Source organism: Geotrypetes seraphini, chromosome 6, assembly GCF_902459505.1.
Source record: "Geotrypetes seraphini chromosome 6, aGeoSer1.1, whole genome shotgun sequence".
NCBI classification, from domain to species: Eukaryota; Metazoa; Chordata; class Amphibia; order Gymnophiona; family Dermophiidae; genus Geotrypetes; species Geotrypetes seraphini.
The window spans coordinates 212,157,464-212,174,325 of NC_047089.1; the positions used below are offsets into that span (position 1 = coordinate 212,157,464).

At 43.3% G+C, this 16,862-nt stretch overlaps 1 protein-coding gene across 1 annotated transcript in view; it reads left to right on the forward strand.

Moving 5' to 3' along the window:
* Nucleotides 1–14,455, forward strand: part of GOT1L1 (glutamic-oxaloacetic transaminase 1 like 1) — a 51,329-nt gene extending 36,874 nt beyond the window's left edge. Inside the window, exons 7-9 of the mRNA XM_033950036.1 lie at nucleotides 4,340–4,505; nucleotides 9,170–9,312; nucleotides 14,316–14,455. Of these exons, the coding sequence (XP_033805927.1) occupies nucleotides 4,340–4,505; nucleotides 9,170–9,312; nucleotides 14,316–14,455 (449 nt within the window). The remainder of the gene's footprint in view (nucleotides 1–4,339; nucleotides 4,506–9,169; nucleotides 9,313–14,315) is intronic.
* Nucleotides 14,456–16,862: the final 2,407 nt, after the last annotated feature.

Consider the following 16,862-nt stretch of genomic DNA (forward strand, 5'->3'; position numbering starts at 1 on the left):
GTAGCATAACCTTTAGGCGCACCCATTTAGCCCAGTTAAAATCAGGTCTAAATGTCCGCACCTAAGTTGTTTGCACATTGGTACATATTCTATAAACTTGCACTTAACTTGAAACAACACCCATGATCCACTCCTTAACCACGCCCCCTTTTCATCATCACATACTTACAGAATTATACCTACCAAGCTATGCAAATAACTTCCAATTAATATCAATTATGAGATGTTAGTTGCCAATTATTAACAACGATTAGGCCTTATTATTCAATTAAGTTATACGCATACATTAGCTACACACACCAAGTTTCTAAGTTCATCTGTTACTTATATACTGCCTATCAATGGAGATTGTCTAAGCAGTTTATACATTCAGATATTCAAGCATTTTTCCCTATCTGTTCCAGTGGGCTTAGAATCTACCTAACATACCTGGGACCAAGGAACAGTGCTGGGCTCAAACCCACAACCTCAGGGGGGTCAAGGCTGCAGCTCTAACCACTAGGACACTCCTCCCATTTATAGAATTTGGGGGAAGTGCAGATATCTCAAACTGAGAGCAACAGAGGGGCACACAATGGCACATACCTAGAGGGGAATAAGCAAAATTTGCACATGTATAAGAAAATTCAACCACTGTACCCAAGTGGTAAAAATGGCCTTAATGCATTGAAAAGGCATGCATAAAGCTACATTTTACTGCTATTTGGCAAAAGGGCCTCTTTAAAAATGCACCTCACACAGAATTGGGGCAACTCATGCCTCATTTGGGGGGGCAGTGCCTCCCACATCCTCCCTGAATCAAATATTAAGCCCCACTTATCCCTCAGCCAGGATCAGAGCCCAGGACCCTGCAGAAGATGCCGGTCCCAATGACTCATCCTACACACCAGCACAGAATGGGACAATTCATGCCTCATTTGGGGGACAGTGCCCCCCAAGCCCCCCTGAATCAAATCTTAAGCCCTACTGTCCCCCAGGCAGGATCGTAGTCTGGGACCCACAGAAGGTTGCAATGAAACGTCCCATGATGAAGTGACCACGATGAATCTGGGGAGAACGTGCCCAAAGTGGCCAATCAAATTTCATGTTTCTTTTTCCCAGAGAAAAGATGAAACTGTATTGGTCACTAATGGCAACTTCTGTGGAGATCTTAATTTTTCTATAAATCGGCTCCATCTAAGTGTCATTGCTCATTTTTACTGTTTGTAAAATGACACACCACCTGTCAAAGTGCCAGTTTATATGAGACTGAAATATAAACATATCATGTGAAGTATGCCTTGGTCTGTGTGCCAATTGCAATGACCTGTATCTGTAATGTATGTTGCCTAGTTAGTTACTGTTTACCATTAAAAAGTCTATTTCATAATCTCTGCTGCTTGGAACTCAGGGGTTCTCGATTGAAATTTTTTGGATCTAGGGGTTTTTTGGCTTAAAGTTGGGAAACGCTCTGTGGTATACCTATGGCAGGAAGCCTGTCTTGACCTACACTGCAGCTCTTCTCTGTTCCCTGCTATTAGCTCATTGGTCAGATATTCTTTAGCCAGCCAATAAGCTGCAGGGGAAGTTGGGACCAGTGGCTTAGGTTACCAGATTTTCTGATGTAGAAACCCAGACACATGGCCCCGCCCTGTTGCACTCCCAGCACTGCCTTGTTCTGCCTCTGGCCCTGCCAGGTTCCGCCTCCAACCCCACCCCGTTATGTCCCTGGCTCTGCCCGCAAAAAGCCTCATCTTTATTTATTTTATTTGGTTAGTTTTATATTCCATCCTCCCCAACGACCTCATAATGGGTAACAAGGTTGACATACATAAAGCATAGACAAATTATGAATTCACATTTGTACAGTAATGTTAGATATACAGAGTCAATTTTAGCATATAGTTTGGTCTTTAAGTTAACATACCATTAGTTCCATCTTCATTTAATAACCAGAGTGGATCTAGTTCATGTACGTTAGAGTAGAGTGACTGGATTTTTGGGACGAGGTAAGTTTTATTGGCCGCAATGACATCCTACTCTGAAATTGGAGAGTGCGACCAGGAGGTATTCACAGATGTGTTTCCTTCTGAGAGCAAAGTGGTCTGTTGGGACGTATGGAGGAAATTTGGTTAATATGTAGCTAGGTGCCATATTGTATAGGGACTTGTATGTTATTACTAGGCCCTTGAAAATACAGCATTTGTCAGTGGGCTGATGATAGTACTTCTGAGACAGAGTCACAGGTGTAAATGTTTTTCAGGAGTCTAATTTCCGTGTTTTGTACACGTTGTAGGAGCTGGAGTTTTTTTGCTGTTAATCCATTGAATAGTGCATTACAGTAGTGAAGGACAAAAGCATAGAGCAATAGGGTGAAGTAAGTTTCAGAGAAGCAGTTTTTAATTTTCCAGAGCTCTTGGAGATAGGAGGAGGAGACTAATAAAAACATAAGAATTGCCATACTGGGACAGACAGAAGGTCCATAAAGCCCAGGATCCTGTTTCCAACAGTGGCCAACCCAGGTCCCAAGTAGTAAAACAAATTTTATGCTGCTTATCCTAGGAATATGCAATAGATTTCCCAAGCCATCTCAATAATGGCCTATGGACTTCTCTTTTAGGAAATTAGCCAAACCTTTTTTTTTTTTCTAAGTCCTTTCCAATATTCAGAGCATTGTCCAAAAGATACAACAAAAGTCCATCTAACCAAGAATATTTACAATTATGTTTACACAGGATCAATCCAATGTCCACAGGAACAGGATGTGGGAATCATGTTTACTGTGGTCCCTAAACTAATTTAATCATAAAAGAAACAAGTTTTACTTCTGCTGTACTGTAGCGCCAGCTACACAATATAAAGTAGAAACTGTACAAAAAGGTCCGAGTCAGCCAAGCTGTGTAGTAGTTAGTTCTCAGTACATCAGGTGGTCTTTCGTTTTTTAACAGATGGCCTCTCAAACACATCACGTACACCTGCTGCTTTCTGTTTGAAGAACATGGTGTTCTGAGCGCTTACCTAGTCCCCAGGCAGTCAAAGGAGGTTGTGTCCCTGATCCACCACGTGTGTATATTTTGTCCTGCCAGAGCGTCCAAAGTTTTTGACCTGCATGACTTTGGGAAGGATGGTCTTATTAAAGCCAAACCTTTTTTAAACCCCACTAAGCTAACTGATTTCACTACATTCTCTGGCAACAAATTCCAGAGTTTAATTGCATGTGTGAATAAATATTTTCTCCGGTTTGTTTTAAATCTACTACTTAGTAGTTTCATCGCATGTCCCCTAATAAGAACATAAGAATTGCCATATTGGGACAGACTGAAGGTCCATCAAGCCTAAAAAAGGACATGTCTGGGTTTTTCTTGGATGTCTGGTAACCCTAGGCTTAGGAGACATCAACCTTCCATCCTGCTTTCCCCTGTGGCCTATTGGCTAAGAAATGTCTGACCACTGGTGTCTCATAAGCTACTGGTCCTGCTTTCTTTGCAGCTAGCTAATAAATGTCTGACCAATAGATTCAGGAGCAGTAGCTACTGAAATAGTGCCTTTCTTCCTGCTTTTCCCTGCAACTCTACATTGGGAAGATTTCAGCTCTGATGTCTGGATAGTGCTGGAAAGACTATTGGAGGTGCTCTAGCACCCACAGAGCTGGCACCTTTGACAAGACTCCTGCTTCCCTGCCTGATTAAGCAGTATATCAAATTTTTAATAAACTTGGATAACTCAGCTCTGTAAGTCTGAGCCAAGTAGTGCCATAAGTTTGGATTGGTCTCATAGTTTCAAGTCCAACATGAACTTCTGGCACCATGCAGCTCAGATTTGCAGTAAGCCCAATCACACTGGGAAAGCAGGAAGCCCATTCTTTTGTTCTTCAACTGAAGCCAAGCGAGGGGAAAGAGACTGGGCAAAGCCTTGGGGTGGGGGAGGGAATGTTACAAAACATAAAATGTGGCCCCTGACTAGAAAAAGGTAGGACAAGCCTGGTTTAAACAGTTACTGCCCTGATGCAGCCTTTGTAGGCAAAATGTGGCCATGTCAAGCATAATGTTTCTTTGGTGTAATTTAAGCCTTATAAATTCTCTGAACTTCCTTTGATGATCTGCTGTTGTTTCTGCTACCCACAGACAATATGCATTAGATAGATTTGCATGTACTGCTTCCTATCTCATTGTAGATTTCTGAAAAATCAACTGACGGGTGGGGGGGAGGGGTACTGAAGACTAGATTGAGAATAGACTGAGAACTGCCATAATGGTAAAAAAAAGAAAAGGTAAATCAAGTCAACTGGCTCTTTGGTTTGCTGAGACTGTCTGAACGAGCAGTAGAAATGCCCTTTCATAGGGATCTTTTCTACTTGCAGACAATAGCGTTGGCAATCTTATTGTGATAGCAAAGAACAGCAATACCCTCATCATCATTCGATCTCAGGTGGACCTGATCGCAAAAGCGGCATGGCTTAATCCGCCTACTCTGGGAGCTCGAATTGTGACCACGATACTCAACAACCCAGCCCTCTTCGCTTTATGGTAAGGAAGTCTGAGACACAGAAAAACACCCAAAACAGTTGCTATAAATTTCAGAATCAAACTAAATGAAAACCTAAAACCCTTATCATAGAAACAGAGATAAAATGAAGGCAGATAAAGACTATATGGCCTATCCAGTCTATCCATCTGTGTCAGCTACTATCCCTTCCAGATCCTATGTACTTGTCCCAAGCTTTCTTGAATTTGGGAGGCCTTTCCATGAATTCACCACTCTTTCCATGAAGAAGTATTTCCTTAAGTATGATTTCCATATGCCCGGGTTTCGACATATCCTCCTTTTGGCACTCCCATTGTGTGTCCGGGCAGCTTTTTCAATTGCTGTCTTTTGTCTGGTTTACATCATTTCTGAGGGCAACAGATAGACCACCCTGAAAACCAGGAAGAAAAAAAGAGTCCAAGTCAAACCCCCTTTTCTTACACGGCTTCCCTACCATTTTACCAACAGCTCTTTCACACCCTTGATCTCCAACCAGCAACACACTTTAAGTGGGAGAAAATGGCAAGTAAACTTTGCAGATGGTTTACGTCTCCCTCTGCCATTTTGCATACCACTGCGTTCCATTGCTATGGAAACTAGCAGGGGCTAAGTTGCAGAGCAGGAGATCTGTGCAGAAACAGAAGTGAGAGGAAAAGCCCCTATCTGTACAAATTGTTCTGTGGTTTCAGTTCTTTGGTCCATCGTGCCCAGCAGTCCGCTCACGCGGCGGCCCTTGGTCAAAGACCAGCGCCCTAACTGAGACTAGCCCTACCTGCATACGTTCTGGTTTAGCAGGAACTTGTCTAACTTTGTCTTGAATCATTGGAGGGTGTTTCCCCCCTACGACAGACTCTGGAAGAGCGTTCCAGTTTTCTACCACTCTCTGAGTGAAGAACTTCCTTACGTTTGTACGGAATCTATCCCCTTTCAACTTTAAAGAGTGCCCTCTCGTTCTCCCTACCTTGGAGAGGGTGAGCAACCTATCCTTATCTACTAAATCTATTCCCTTCAGTACCTCTCAATCTCTTTTGTTCACATGGTTTGTTTCAGGCTGGTTTTATTATCTTTCCCACCCTTTGCTATATAATTCTTAGCTGCATGACCGCGACTATGGAATAGTCCTTCAGTTTGAGCAGTTCAACGAGGTGAGCAAAGCAACTTTCCAAAAAGAAAGGAATCTGTGCTGGAGAACATGGGGTAAAGAGGAAAGGAAGTAGATTTAGAAATGCCAAGAAAGTGTGTGCGCAGGGGGGGGGGGGTTCACCAGAAGGGTGGTGATTGCCTGGAATCCTCTTTCCTTCTCCCCTAATGACTATTTTGGTCTTTATTTGGATATTAACTGCTTCGAACAGATTTGTTAGCTGTGAAGGCTGGGGGTCAGGTAGTATCATATTTTAAAATAAAATCACTGGGTACTAAAGTAAAATCAATTTGTTAATTAATAACAATTATGAATAAAATGTAAAGCAGGGGTGGGGGTGGGGGTGGGGGCAGGATCATATCCTCATTTTTTCACTTCAGAAATATGGTCACCCTATCCTTAGTGCTTAATCATTGCTGCCCAGGTCTGCTTTATAAATAGAAAAGGGACTTCATCAGTATGTATGTAAAGGGATTAAGCAGTGGTTCTCATGTGAGCAACAGCCCAGGGTCTTTAGGATCACAGTTTTGATCTTACTAGGAACTGGTTCACTAGTCTTGTCCGAGCTCACTTGTAAACTTGCATTTCAAAGCTTTCTAGTACTTGAACTCCTTCTCTCTCTTGTATTATCCTTTAATATTTTCTTTGTCTGGGCCCAACCACTTTGGACTCATGCCCACCCAACATCAGTGCTCCGTTGGCATGGCTGGTGGGGATCCGCAAACCCCACCAGCCAGAGACCTTCTCTAGGCAAAAACACTTATGCCCTATGCAGCTAGTGGCAGTGTTCCTGAGCCGTTGCCGGCCCCATCCCTCGTGCATGTCCAGTTTGTGCACATGCGCGGAGGACGGCCATGTTGGCAACTCAGCAATACTGCCTGTATCAAAAATGTATTACTTTCCTGGAGAGAAAAAAAGTCTAGCTCTAATCAGCAGGTTTTAACTGCTGATAGTTTGGACTTAACAAATTTCCTAGAGAGATCAGATAAGGAAGCTCTGGTTCCAGCCACATTGCTGGTACAATTTGCTATAGACTCTGACCAAAAACTTGTTGTTTAAGTTGTTTTTGTAAGCATAAATATGTTTTGTTTATGACATATAAAATCAGAATGTACCCAGATGTACCAAGAAAAAGAAAAGAAGACTGTTTCTACTTTTGAGACCTCAGGTCATAAAGATGGAGGTACATTATGTTCTTAGATACCCTTGTAACTAGTTTTCTTTCTGGAAAAGGAACTGTAGCCATAAGTACCTCACAAGGACTGTCTTCCTAATCTGCTCATAACATGGTCTATCTTTAGGCAGCATCTAATTTCTCCTGATTTTTCCCCCCCTTTAATTGTGCTCTGCTTTTTCATAGTTCTCTCCCTCAGTTATCGTGGATTAACAACAATGTAGGATGGATAAACATTTTCTTTTTAGACTAGTTTTTTAGCCTGTTATATTAACAGGTGCTAGAATAGATGTGTAGATTTAGGCATTTCTTTCTTTCTTTCTGTATGTCTGTCTTTCTTTCTCTCTCCCTGCTCCCTTTCTTTCTTTGTGTCTGTCTTTCTGTCTCTCTCCTTGGCCTCCTGGCTGTCTTTCTTTCTTTCATTCTGTTTCTCTCCCTGCCCCCTGTCTTTCTGTGTGTCTGTCTTTCTTTCTTTCTCTCTCCCTTCCCCCTGCCTGTCTGTCTTTCTTTCAGCTCCAGTCCCCTTCTCTCACCTTAAATCATTCCTTTTGCCTCCTGCTAGTTGTTTCCACCCTTCCCAGCCTGAACAACCGCCAACCACAGTCCAGATGCTGAGCATCGGTATGCCTGCTTCCCTGTTATTATTTTTGTGCCCTCCTTTGAGTCACACACATACGGATACCTTTCAACTGTTTAAAATTAGTGTTAGACGGAGTGAGGGCGGGAATTGGAGTCACCGCCGTGGTGGTCACCACTGGGTCCATGCCTCTGTGCCTCTGCATGTGCAGTAGAAGGAGCCAGCGTTGATGAGGGAGGGCAATGGGGAAACCGCCGCTGGCTCCTTCTACTGTGCATGCGTGGCACAGAAGCATGGACGCACAGAGTTTGAAGTACACATGCGCGCTAAGGGTTTTATTATAGCGAATATGATATGATGACTATATATACATATTTTTTTCTCCTTTCATGTAAAATTTTTAAAATACACAAATATTTTTTATAAAAAGTTACTGGATTGGTATATCTGAGAGAGGTCTTCATAAATATCTGGGCCTTAGGCATTTGCCTAGCTTGCCTATGTCTTAATTCCTCCCTGTGGTCCCCTAGATCAGTGATTCCCAACCCTGTCCTGGCTAGCCCTAATGAATATGCATGAGAGAGATTTGCATATGATGGAAGTGATAGGCATGCAAATTTGCTTCATGCATATTCATTAGGGCTAGCCTGAAAACCCAATTGGCCTGGTGTTCCTCCAGGACAGGGTTGGGAACCACTGCCCTAGATGAACATATGTACCTATATGAGCAGTGAAATAAATCTTACATTTTTTGAAGTCTTACTTATCCTCCATTAAACAAGAAAAATCTCGGTCATTGGGTAGAGATAATAGATTACTCCATAGGCAGCGGAATGCTTTTTTGTTTTGGGGGCCCAAAACCTCTGCCCTAGACCCTGCCTAAGCTCGGCCCAAGCTCCACCTCAGACCCCACCCAAACTTCTCCCTAGACACCACCCCCATAATAATAGTACTAATTGTACTGCCATTTCCTCCATTCATTCTTCATATACACACAATATAATCTTATTAACAATGGTAACCATATAATTAAACTACACAAAGCACACTGTATGCAGAAAAAATTTTAGGTCCCCTTTTATCAAACTGCGTAAGGTTTTTATTGCTGGCCACTGAGGTAAAAGCTCCAACGTACAGCAATAGTAAGCAATTAATCTGCTCATCAACCTGCAATGCACCATGGTTTTCTCACCATTAGAAGTACAGTAATGCTGCTAACCAAAAAAAATCTGCTTCTATCTCACTCTTTATGCTTTTAACTTACTCTCTTGATGCTTGGTGGCTGTTTCTGGAAGCAAAGCCAAAAAAGGGAACTAACTTGAAAGGAAACAAAGTTTTTATTCTAAGGTCAGAGGTCCGCGAATACATGAACACATGGCAGTCATAATGCATGCAACTGCGGATAAACAAAATCATGAATTGGGAATGCGCAGATGAGAACGGACTGTATATTCTCTCAAGTATGATACATATGTCTTGTATTTTAGATTCAAACAGTTTTTATTGATGCAAACATCATCGAATACAATAAATACAACATCAAAGCATATCAATAATGCATCAACTTTTATAATATAATATACATAATAAAAGACAAATTCCAATTTCAATAAACCCCTTCCTTATCTATATGTGTTTTCTTGCATTTTAAAGGGAGCTGCTATGTAGCCTCAACTCCCCTCCCCCTCCCCCAAGAAAAGTTTGTATTTTGATGGATGAATATGATGCTGCGGTCATCCAGGTTGCGACAATTACACTACTTTCTTTTTCTAAGGAAGCAGAGTTTACTGACGATGGCCGAGCGCTTTATGTTCAATAGACAGAAGTTGAAAGAGAAACTGAGGATACTGGGTACGCCTGGGACCTGGGACCATATTACTAATCAGAAGGGAATGTACAGTTTCTCTGGGCTGAATGGTAAGTAGCCAAATGCAAGTCCTTGATAGTAGTTTGACAGACCAGTCTCAGGTTATGAAAGGGCATCTCTGATGGATTGGAACTGCCATTTGCTGGAGGTTTCTAATGGCTAAAGCAGGCTGGGAGTAGGAAGGGATGAGTGGATAGAGCAAGTGCTCCAGTAAGTGGTTGGGAGTAGGGGAAGGGTATATGTAGGGTCTATTCTTCCTCACACTAGGTATCCATATTCCCTGTATGCTAAAATTCCCTCTTCATAATTGTATCCTGATACTCGCTGGTGTCCGACTATTTTCAATGTAAAATAGTTAATTTCTTATAATTCAACCTATGTATAATTTTCCTTTCAACCACCTTGCATTCATCTACTGTAATTCGCTGATTGTACAGCTCTTCTTCTTTGTGAACCGCCTAGAAGTCGCAAGATTATGGCCTTATAGAAAAATAAAGTTATTATTATTATTATTATTCCAATTGGGAGAGGGGGAGGGAGACAGACCAGATGTTATCAAGAGAATGGGAGAATACATAGCATGGGAAGATTAGGTTCACACCTCAATAATCTTGTTTCTAGTAGAAAGGCAAATGAGTTTTGAACCAGTGGATTTTATCCTCCATTGGTCACGAGACCCTGCAGAAGGCATCAATCACACTCTTTTCTCCAACTCCTTCCTCAGTGGGCTATGGTAAATAATGTGGAAACAAGAACCAAGGTGGAGTAACAACAAGCCACTTAGCTAAGTGCAATCTGTACTAATAACTATGGAGCTTTACAGTCCCTCATTTATTTCTTAGTAACTTAATTTCAAGTCAAACTTTGAATCTGTTTGACAGTGATAAAGCAACCATCTGACAATACATGAATGTCAGGCTATTTGAAAACTGACAGGGCGGGCCTTCAAGACTCATATGCCTTTCTACTAGAAAGAAGATTATTGAGGTAAAAAGTTAATCTTCCCTTTTAGTGCAAAAGGCATGAGTCTTGAACCAGTGGCACATACCAGAACAGTCCCATGAGCATAGGACAGGTAGATGAGCCTGCTGTTATCACTGAGGACCCAAATGTGGCATCCAATTGTGCCACCACATCCACCCTATAGAACTTTGTGAAGGTATGAAACGTGGACCACGTGGCTGCCCTACAAATCTCTTTGGGCGCCACAGTCCTGGCCTCCACCCATGAAGAGAGCACACTTTTAATCGAATGTGCCCACAAGGAAATTGATGATGGCTTCCCACACCCAATGAACACTGATGAGATCACCATGTGAACCCATCAGGAAATGGTAGCTTTAGAAGACATTCTGCGGTGACTTGGATTCGTTAGTACAAACAGATGATTAGACAGACAAAATGCGTCACCTCAAGATAGTGCAGAAGAGTTCTCTTGACATCCAGTCTCCTCAGAGTTTTGTCCTTACTCTTCAAGCCCTCAGAACTAAATGCAGGCAGATGATCTTCCCGATTGAGATGAAAACCTGAAACCTCCTTTGGAAGGAAGGGACTGTGCGCAGCAACACACTAGCCTTCGTGAATCTGAGAAAAGGCTCTCTGCAGTGCAAGGCCTGCAGCTCTGAAACTCTTCTTGCTGAGGTTATAGTGATCAGGAACACCATCTTGATTGTAAGCTCAATGAGCGATGCCTCCAAAAGCTCATACGGAGTTTTGCTGAGAGCCTAAAACACAATCTTGAGGTTCCAAATTGGAAACAACTGACTCACCAGAGGATGCAACCATAGCACTCCCTTCAGAAATCTGGTCACATTTAGATGAGATGCCAAGGAAAATTTCTCCACTCGAGTTCTAAAACATGATAGACCTGTGAGTTGTACTTTGAGAGAATCGATGGCTAGCCCCTTTCAAAACCCTCCTGGAAAAAGGCTAGGATCATGGGTAATGGGGCCCTAGAGCTATACATTCTGTATTTCACACCAGTCCTGAAAACTCTTCCAAGCTTTTCCTTAGGCTGTGACCGTCAACGGTTTCTTTAATCTAAGAAGAGTAGATATGACCATCTATGAATAGTCCTTGCATGCTAAGACTGCACATTCAAGAGTCATGTCTTATGCCCAAAGCATTCCAGATCTTTCAGGGCAATAGGATGCAGTGAATGAAGAGTTGGATGAAGCAGCAGCTTGAGACACTTGTCTCTTTGTAGCTGCACCAGATTCGCGTACCACAGGCAATGAGACCAATCTGGAGGCATCAAAATTACCAACCCCAGATGAGTTGCTCTTTGGTGAATGATTCGGTGTATCATGGTCATGGTGGAAATATGTACAACAAACCCTTCTCTGGCCATGGCTGGACCAGGGCATCCATGCCGGCGCTTCCGTGCTCAAATCTTCATCTGAAGAACTAAGAGACTTTCTTGTTGGTTGCTATTGCCATAAGGTCAAATGTTGGACACCCCTAATGTCTTACTATCGTTTTGAAAGCTTTCAGGTAGAGACCATTCCCCTGGGTCCAGGGTCCGCTAGCTCAGAAAGTCGGCTTGGACATTATCCACTCCTGTGATATGTGCTGCCGAGAGAGCCTGCAAGTGGACTTCTGCCCAGCAAAACAACAGTTGGACCTCTAACTTCAACAGATCACTCTCGGTGCCCCCCCTGTCTGATGACATAGGCCCTGATTACTCACTATTGTGTTAGGCACACGAGAGATATCCAGTGATGCTGTGCAGGTAGGGGCTTCCTGCTGCTGCCTTTGTGTTTAGCGCTGGAGGTTTTTCCTCCCCTCGCTATTACCTCACACTGAGGATATTCCGTTTCTCCTCTTCATTTTGGGGCCTGATGTACATCAGTTTAGGGTGTTTTACCTGGTTCACACACTTGTGTCCAGGATACCACCCTTAGAACCTATTGATTTCACTGCATATTTGCTGTTTCTTTTGCAAGTTCCCTCGGCAGTGCTTTTTGGAGTTTTTGCTGTGAGCTTAGCGGTACCTGCATGGTTGCGCTTCACCATAGATGCTGGGTTGCTAAACGAGGGCTCTGGGAAGGACTTCTGACCAACCAATCAAGTTGTCTGTGACTCCATCACCTTAGAGGAGTCAGAGGAGGTTAAGCCTATGGTTCCTGACCCCTCTCATGTGCCCCACAGCACGTGGAACACAGACCCTCCTCAGTCTGCCATCCACTGCAAATCTGGCATGAATCAGGATTATCATGGCTTCAGAAGTCCATCCATATCAATTTTAAGCAAAATTGAGGGGTATTGAAGCAGATAGAGGCTTTTAATTCAAAATCAGGAAATCCAAGATGGCTTCTGCAAGATTGATTTTGTGCCCCCCCCCCCCAAAAAAAAAAAAAAAAAAAAAAAAAAAGCCCTGGAGAGCTAAATCAGAGTTCACAAAACTTCAAAAAAGTTTTTTTGGGGAAGTGGAGGTCCTGAATCCTGTCCCCAGAAACCTGCAAAAATGCAATTTTCAGACCCCTTCTCCCTCCATAGGCTTCAATAGCCTATACTCACTGGGCCTGCCCTGGTGCTGGGAGCTGCTCAGTTTTAGGGAAAATAAGAACATAAGAATAGCCATACTGGGCCAGACCAAAGGTTCATCAGGCCCAGTAGTCCGTTCTTACAGTGGCCAATCCAGGTCACTAGTACCTGGATAAAACCCAAAGTGTAGCAACATTTCATGCAATAAAGAGTAGATTCTTCCTCAAAAAAGCATGTTGGAGGCTCGGATGACTATTTCTTTGGGCTGCCAGTTGGACCAAAGTCTAGATTGAACCTCTGACCCTCCTTTCCCCCAGGATCCCTCTCAACAATGAGGGGAAGAGAAACAATGGCATCTCCCGCTAGAGCCGTGAGGGCTAATTGGGGACCACACAGCCTGTGCTCAAGCTCCAGATGAATCTGGAATGAGCAGAGCTCCCAAGGAAGCATCCCTGAACCTAAAAACCAACTAGTACAGACTGGCTAGACAAGTGCCCTGTACAAAGGGGAATCCCACTAGTGAAAGACCTCTGCACTGAAAGTCTATGTCTTCTCACAGCCAGAGTTGTCCCAGGACTGCTGGGAACCTCTGCAGCATCAAAAGCCTTGAAATCCAGATCAAAAACCTGAAAATAAAAATGTTGATCTCAGAACAGATCAGAAAGATACCTTCAGTCTCACTTGCAGAAAGAAAAGACTGAATTCTAAATGAGGTCTCACCAGAGTCTTATACAGGGGCATCAATACCTCCTTTTTCCTACTGGACATATCTCTCCCTATGCACCCTAGCATCCTTCTAGATTTCACCCTCGCTTTTTTGACCAGTTTGGCCACCTTAAGATCATCACATATTATCACTCCCAAGTCCTGCTTCTCTTTCGTGCACAAAAGTTCTCCCCCCATGACATGGGAACATTAGATTAGAATATTGCTACTATTTGGGTTTCTTCCAGGTACTTGTGACCTGGATTGACCACTGTTGGAAGCAAGATACTAGGCTAGATAACTAGACCACTACTCTTATGTTTTTATGTTCTTATGGTCACACACTGAAGGTCCACCAAATATCTCAGTGGAAATGTTTCAACCAAATTACTATGAGGTGCTCAGAATCTTAACAGTAAAGAGAACACAACCGGGGACGTGCCCCTAAATGTGCCTCTCTTAGGGCTCCTTTTATGAAGGTGCGCTAGTGTTTTCAGCGCACGCATCAGATTAGTGCGTGCTAGCCGAAAAACTACCACCTGCTCAAGAGGAGGCGGTAGCGGCTAGCGCACGCAGCATTTTAGCATGCGCTATTCCATGCATTAAGGCCCTAATGCGCATTTGTAAAAGGAGCCCTTAGTCTTTCACTGCACTTTATTTTACTGATACAAATTTTTGTTATTTGATCAACTGGTAAGAAACAACACTTATTTTAAATTTGTTCTTAAAAGAATATACGGGATCATTTCCACTGAGCTATTTGGTGGTCCTTTCTTGTTAAAAATTCTTTTGGATGCAATTTAGATTCACCTGCAGTGTAACACAAAGTTCCCAATTAGTTATATTTGGGCACACTACCTCAGCTTTACAGGTAAAGTTCCTGCGAATCCATCGGCACATCCATCTCGGTGCAAATGGCCAGATCAACATGTCCAGCTTGAACTCCAAGAACCTTGACCATGTGGCTCATTCTATTCATGCAGCAGTCATCTCTGCCACCTAGAGTAATTACAGCCAGTGAAAAGATGAGTTGCCCTTTGTGGGGGGATAAAAGTGGTTTCTTTTGAACTGTTGTCTGTGTCTAAACAAAGCTAAAATAAATTATCGGACTTTGAAATAAATGAATGGTGAAACAATATAGTATTTTTACATTAGAAGAGTTATTGTGTTTGTGTCTCCTTTTCCAAAGGCCAAAGTTTGAGGGATATAGTGTGAGGATATTCTAGGATTTCTTTTTTTACTCTGTCACAGGCTCTCTTTTGTGCCATGTGGGCCCTGAGGTTGAGGCTTTCACAAAATCAAAGTTCTCATTTTCGCCATTTGCTTTGGTAACATATCTGTTTCACTTCTGCCCCTGTACAGGTCATTGGTAAGACCCCACTTGGAGTATTATGTTCAGGTTTGGAAGCCATATCAGGCGAAGGATATAAGACTTGAAGTAGTCCAGAGGAAGGCAACAAAAATGGCAGGGGGTTTGTGCCAAAAGACATTTGAGAAGAGACTGGAAAACCTGAACATGTATACTCTAGAAGAGAGGAGGGACATGATACTGACGTTAAAATACTTGAAACATAGAAACATAGAAAAATGACGGCAGAAAAGGGCCACAACCCATCAAGTCTGCCCACCTAACAGACCCACCCACCTAGGCTTACCTTCCCAGAGATCCCACTCCCAACGACCCTACTTCTCAACTCTACCCTCTTAGGGATCCCACATGGGCATCCCATTTACTCTTAAAATCTGGCACGCTGTTGGCCTCGATTACCTGTACCGGAAGCTCGTTCCAATGATCAACCACTCTTTCGGTGAAGAAATACTTCCTGGTGTCGCCATGAAATTTACCGCCCCTGATTTTGAGCAGATGCCCTCTTGTGGTCGTGGGTCCTTTAAGACAGAAAATATCCTCTTCCACTTCGATACGTCCAGTGATATATTTAATCGTCTCAATCATGTCTCCCCTCTCCCTATGCTCTTCGAGGGAGTAGAGCCACAATTTGTTCAGCCTCTCTTTGTACGAGAGATCCTTGAGCCCTGAGACCATCCTGGTGGCCATCCGCTGAACCGACTTGACTCTCAGCACATCTTTACAGTAATGTGGCCTCCAGATGAGGCCACACCATGGCTCTGTATAATGGTATTATGACTTCAGGCTTCCGGCTGACGAAACTTCTACAGATACAACTCAACATCTGTCTTGCCTTAGATTATGCCTTCTCTACTTGATGGGCAGTTTTCATGTCTGCACTAATGATCACTCCTAAATCTGGTTCCGTTGAAGACCTAGCCAAGGTCTCACCATTCAAGGTGTATGTTCTGCATGGATTTCTGATGCCGAGGTGCATGACCTTACATTTCTTAGCATTAAAGCCCAGCTGCCAGGTTGAGGACCAATGTTCCAACAAAAGCAGGTCCTGCGTCATACTATCGGGCAAATTGCAGTTGCTTACTATATTACATAGTTTGGCGTCAATGGTGAATAATGTTATTTTACCTTGAAGCCCCTGAGTCAGGTCCCTTATGAATATGTTGAAAAGGAGCAGGCCCAAGACCGAGCCCTGCGGTACTCCACTAGTCACCTCCAATGTTTTAGAGATGGTACTGTTAACCACCACCTTCTGAAGTCTACTACTCAGCCAATCAGTGACCCATGCGGTTAGTATTTCTCCTAACCCCATCGATTTCATCTTGCTCAACAGCCTGAGATGTGGGACGCTATCAAAAACTTTACTGAAGTCTAGGTACACGACGTCCAGGGATTCTTCCAAGTCCAGCTTTCTTGTTACTCAGTCAAAGAAGCTGATGAGTTGGATTGGCAGGACCTACCCTTGGTGAAACCATGTTGGCTGGGGTCCCGTAGATTCTCTTCGTCCAGGATCGTGTCTAATTTACGTTTGATTAGTGTTTCCATTAGTTTACACACTATTGATGTGAGACTCGCCGGTCTGTAATTCGCAGCCTCTGCCCTGCAGCCCTTTTTGTGCAGTGGAACGACGTTAGCTGTTTTCCAATCCAAGGGGATCTTCCCCTTACTTAGGGAGAGATTAAAGACCACGGATAATGGTTCTGTCAGAACATCACACAACTCACTGAGCATTCTGGGGTGCAGATTGTCCGGTCCCATGGTTTTGTTCACCTTGAGTCTTGTCAGTTCACCGTAAACGTCGCCAGGTGTGAACTCGAAATTCCGAAACGGGTCTTCCGCGCTTTGCTTAGCCTGCAACTGTGGACCGTGACCCAGTGCCTCACAGCTGAAGACTGAGCAGAAGTATTCATTCAGCAGTTTGGCTTTATCGGAGTCTGATTCTACATAATTCCTGTCTGGTTTTCTAAGGCGTACTATCCCATCTGTGTTCCTTTTTTTGTCACTAATATACCTGAAGAAGGATTTGTCCCCCTTCTTAATATTC